This window comes from Cajanus cajan, chromosome 2 (assembly GCF_000230855.2).
Source record: "Cajanus cajan strain Asha chromosome 2, NIPB_CcT2T_4, whole genome shotgun sequence".
NCBI lineage: Eukaryota > Viridiplantae > Streptophyta > Magnoliopsida > Fabales > Fabaceae > Cajanus > Cajanus cajan.
The window spans coordinates 56,385,347-56,390,124 of record NC_138518.1 but is presented as its reverse complement, the minus strand read 5'-3'; the positions used below and the strand labels follow the sequence as shown (position 1 = coordinate 56,390,124).

The 4,778-nt window shown below is 30.5% G+C and overlaps 1 protein-coding gene across 1 annotated transcript; it reads left to right on the top strand.

Moving 5' to 3' along the window:
- The first annotated feature begins 506 nt into the window (after positions 1 to 506).
- Positions 507 to 1,628, top strand: LOC145955065 (putative disease resistance protein At5g45440). Its single transcript, XM_083069771.1, has one exon. It carries the CDS (start codon positions 507 to 509, stop codon positions 1,626 to 1,628), a length of 1,122 nt encoding a protein of 373 aa, XP_082925897.1.
- The last annotated feature ends 3,150 nt before the right edge of the window (positions 1,629 to 4,778 follow it).

The window sequence follows — 4,778 nt, the reverse complement described above, 5'->3', positions numbered from 1 at the left end:
TAAGATCATAATAATAATAATAATGTGTATAAGTTGAAAGTAGTCATCATCTTATTATAAGATCATATTTAGACTCTTATAATTCATTTCTTAATATATTATCAAAGTTTATATTCTAATAATTACTAATTGTTATTAGACCTATCATTCTACTCAAGATCAGACAGTTATCGAATCACTTATAAATATTTAGTCATGTAAATTACTCTCTTAATATACTCTTAATATATGGATGTTTCATATCAACTTATAATAAAATTATAATAATATATGTAAGTGAGAAATATTTTTCTTACACCTTGATATTATAAAATTGAAATAAGTTGTTAATCCTCTTCTCAATCCAACATATCACATTCAGTTTTCACTTTTCTCTTTTTCTCCTCTCTTGATATTTGGTATTCACCATTTATTTTCCAACTATCTCTGAGGGTGTCATTGCTTGCATTCTCAATCATCACCACCAGTTGGTCCTCTCTCCCATCCTCCCTCCATATCCCTCCATCATGGCCTCAGACATTGCCGAAATGCTTAAACAAAACTTCTTGGAATGTGTCCGAGATAGTGAGCTTAACCTAGCATCTACTATCACTCCCCTATTGACTGACATCGCAAACGAATTCACAAATAACAAGGTATTCTGGTCACCTCCCCCGGTTAAATCCCTCTCTTACTTGTACCAACTTGACCATACACTTGCCGAGTGTCGAGCAAACAAGAGAACCTTCTTGTTCTCTCGTCTCGATCCAGTGGAACGTTCCAATGAGAAGACATTGACCGACATCAAGCAAAAACTCATCGAGATGAGGGGGAATAGCACAGAGAATGCAAACTCAACCTCCATCTTATTCACTTCAAGCATGTACCCTACCAGAAAGGACGCACCAAACATCACCGTATTCGAAAAAGAAATCGAAAAGATTGTAACTTGGCTTGAATCCAATGATGGGTTTAAGGCCATTGGGGTTCATGGGATGTGTGGCACAGGAAAGACTACGCTTGTGAAAATGGTTCTGGATGATCCACGTGTCCGAAACAAGTACGAGGAGCCACTGTGGGTGTGTTTGTACGACTTGACTTCAAGTGATGAAATGGATATAAAGATTGTTAAGGAAATGTTGGCACAATTGGGTGATGACCCTGATTTATTGACGGAGCAGCCTGATCTATTGACGGAGGAGCCTGATCAATTGACAGCGGAGCCTAAAGATGATTGGCTTGTGGACAGACTCCATGAAAAACTCAAGGGTCGTACGTATTTGATTGTGTTGGATGGTGTGTGGCATTGTAACGAGTGGTTCAATAATTTATATGATAATAATACTGTGAGATTTTCCCAAGCTTTGCCCAAGGACGAGGGTGGTGCTGTCATTGTCACCAGCAGGCAAAAGGAGGTGACTACTAAGTTGGTGAATGGGGAGAAATTGATTCATCTCGAACCTTGGGATGATGAGAAAATGAAGGAATTTGTGAAGCGATGTTTGGAACAACAAGGTAAGAGTTCTTCGGAAATCACTCAGGAAAAGATTGATTCCATCGCTTATCATTGTCATGGTCTTCCTTTGGTTGCTGAATTCCTCTCAGGTTGGATAGAGAAGCAGATCCCCGACAAGTCTGGTTCTGATTGATATAAGGAAAATGCTAGCAAGTGAACTGAATAAGAAATAAAAATTAAAGATTTGTACTGAAAGTGTATTTACTTATTTCGTGTAATATTTATTAGTTTTCAATTTACATATCTTAACCGGTGTCTGGTTAACAAGACTTGTGTATATATATATGATGTGGTTGTTATGTTTTCAGCTTTGTGTTTAATAATAAAATAAGGATCAGTTTGCATGTCCTTTAAATAATCATTTGATATGTACCGGCATCATGACAGTGAAAATGGATGTAATATTTAAAAAATTAGGGAAGTCGTAGTCTTACAAAGCTAAACCACTTTGTTGGTTATTTTATTTTCCTATTCTGAAATGTTTCTCAATTAAAGGAATATAAAATAAAAATATAAAAAAAAACTTAATATTTCATGTAATTTTGTATGAATTTATTGACTAAGTGAATCTGTGAAGTGTATTCCTTTATGTCATGTTTTTCGTAACACTGAAGCCAAAATGATATATATTGAAGTCACGAAAAAGATCATCCACTAATTTTAACGTGTCAAGGAGTTCCTCTTCGTTCCTTTTCACTGTGCAAAACAAACCCTATGCTTTCTAGCTCTGACATCAAATTCTCCAGCCTTTCTCCTTCCTCTTAACCGTTGTCAAACGTCTTTGCAGTGACACTGCTTTCATGGGGTTCGTTATCGTCATTTGTATAAGTCTCATATTAATAAAATAACACTATAGTGGTGACGAGTTTTGTGCTTTTGTGAATAATTGAAGACAGGAAGAAAGATATTTTTATATACAAAAGATTTAGATGTATGGCATCTAATTAAATATACTCAAAAGCAAGGAATTGAAGGAATCAAATTATAAAAGTTTCACGTTATTCTTTATCCCTTAATTAGTTAACACTTCACTAATTATTCTTACTTTTTTTTTACATTTCAGGAAAATACAACAAGTGCTCTTACTGTATTGGTTAAAAAATTAAAATTAAATTTTTTTACTAAAAATGTATCTGCATATTCTTTTGTGTAACTTTATTTTAATTTTTATGAAAACTTTCTGCATATTAAAAAAGTAGAGAAAACAATTGATATTTATTTGTTGTTCAAGTTTAACAAATTTACACCTTTAAAAATATTTTACAAATATTACATTTTTTAACAATCCTACTATTATATGAGTATATATGTATAATTTTTAATAAGGTAAAAACAACTTAATATTTCACCATATATATTACTTTAAGTTTAATATTTAAATAAGTTATTTAAAGTGCAATGATTTTTATTATTAGATTATATCGACAATGTGCATATTATTAATGGGATAGTGTCACACAATCAAATAATTAAATCAGTGAAAGTTAACATTTATTAAAAAATATTAGAAGTGTACACACACGCATTAAAATTTTGTCTGTGTTGCACTTTATCTTGTAGTGCAACTTGGAGCAAAAATCAAAAAATGGCAAGAATGTTTGTCGGCAATTTGAATCCTTACTATGAGTAAAGAGTACTCTATATAGTTTGTGCCTTTAGAACTGGTTGAAATTATCAAAATGTTTAAATATATTTTTTATTTTTTAAATTTAAAATAATTTATTTTTAATCTCTTAAATTTAAAATTATTTTTTTAATTCTTATAATTTTTGAAAATTTTATTTTAGTTCTTATATTCAATATTTTAAAAATAAATTGTTAAATATTATTACATAAAATTTATTAATTAATATCTTATTAATAAAATATCACAATAAATTCAATTAATCATCTATAACTATTTTAATCTATTACTTTTAAATATATTATTAATAATTTAAAAGATTAAAACAAAATTTTTTAAAATTATAAAAAAATTAAAATATTTTTTAAATTTAAGAAATTAAAAATATATTTATGGTTTGTCTAAAACTTCGAAGAAAGACTCATGGATCGATATTTTTATTTTTCAGAAAACTTCTAATAGGTGACAACTGCATATTGTTGTAAATTTATGGAAAGAGACCCTTCATATTTGCTTCTACGGGGATCAACACAACTATGATATATACTAAACCCTGTGAATATATCAATTTCTCTTTTGTAATATAAAATTTTATATATAATATTAATGAGTAACTACAAGCAATAAAAAAATACTCTACTTTGTTTTTAACGGGAGATAGTATAGGTTTGGCAACAATTACTGCTAGGTAAGTCCATATTCAACAAAAGACAACATTCTTGAATATATATATTATTGAGATGCAAGTAAAGTTCCACATCATTCAAATAAGAGAATAAGTATGGATTTATATACACACTGTTGTCTCCATTGGTAGAAAGACATTTTTAGTGATGTCTAAAACCAAAATCGTGAGGGTAGAAGGTCCAAAGCGGACAATATCTCACTAACATGGAGACATGTCCGAGCTCAACAAGGGTAAATGTCTGGTATCAGAGGCCGACACTCTGATCAAGTGACCGACTCGACGAGTATTACTCATAATTTTCGTTGTAGGGGAGGGGAGGATGGACATGAGTTTATATACACACAGTTGTCTCCATTGGTAGAGAGACTTTTTGGGTGATATTCAAAGGTAAAACCGTGAGGGCTTTACATATATATCTGTGTAAACCATGATGCCCAAAGCAAACAATATCTTACCAATGTGGAGACATGTGTATATCTGTGTGATAACCCCCGTGCTCAACATATATATGTATATAAATAGAAAAGAAAATTGTAGAGAAAAAAACAAAATAAAACACCTTTCGTTGCATAAATAGCTCGCTGACCAACTAAAAGAAAATAAATAATGAAAAATTGCAAGCAAATAATAGGTTTAGATTTCATAGTATAGGCTTGAGAGAAGATATAGAAAGCCAAGAATTAATAATTTAGTTTGAAAACCCCCTTTATGAGTGATCTATTTTGCGCGCCTACTAACATATAAATATGTTTTTATTAGTACCTTTGTTTTAATTGAATTGTATAATTTGTAGTGCCTATTTAGAGTGTAAATGGAATAATTGAGTGGACTGATTAATTGTTAAAATTTCTCTTGGTATGAACAATTATAAACATCCTTTTAATAAATTGAAACGTATAAAAATGGAAAAAATAGGATAAACGTAATTAAATTATATAGAAATAATTAAAGCACGGGGAAGAGAAAAAAGT

Coding starts and splice junctions, on each gene's coding strand:
- LOC145955065 (XM_083069771.1), top strand. CDS start 507: ATGGCCTCAGACATTGCCGAAATGCTTAAACAAAACTTCTTGGAATGT.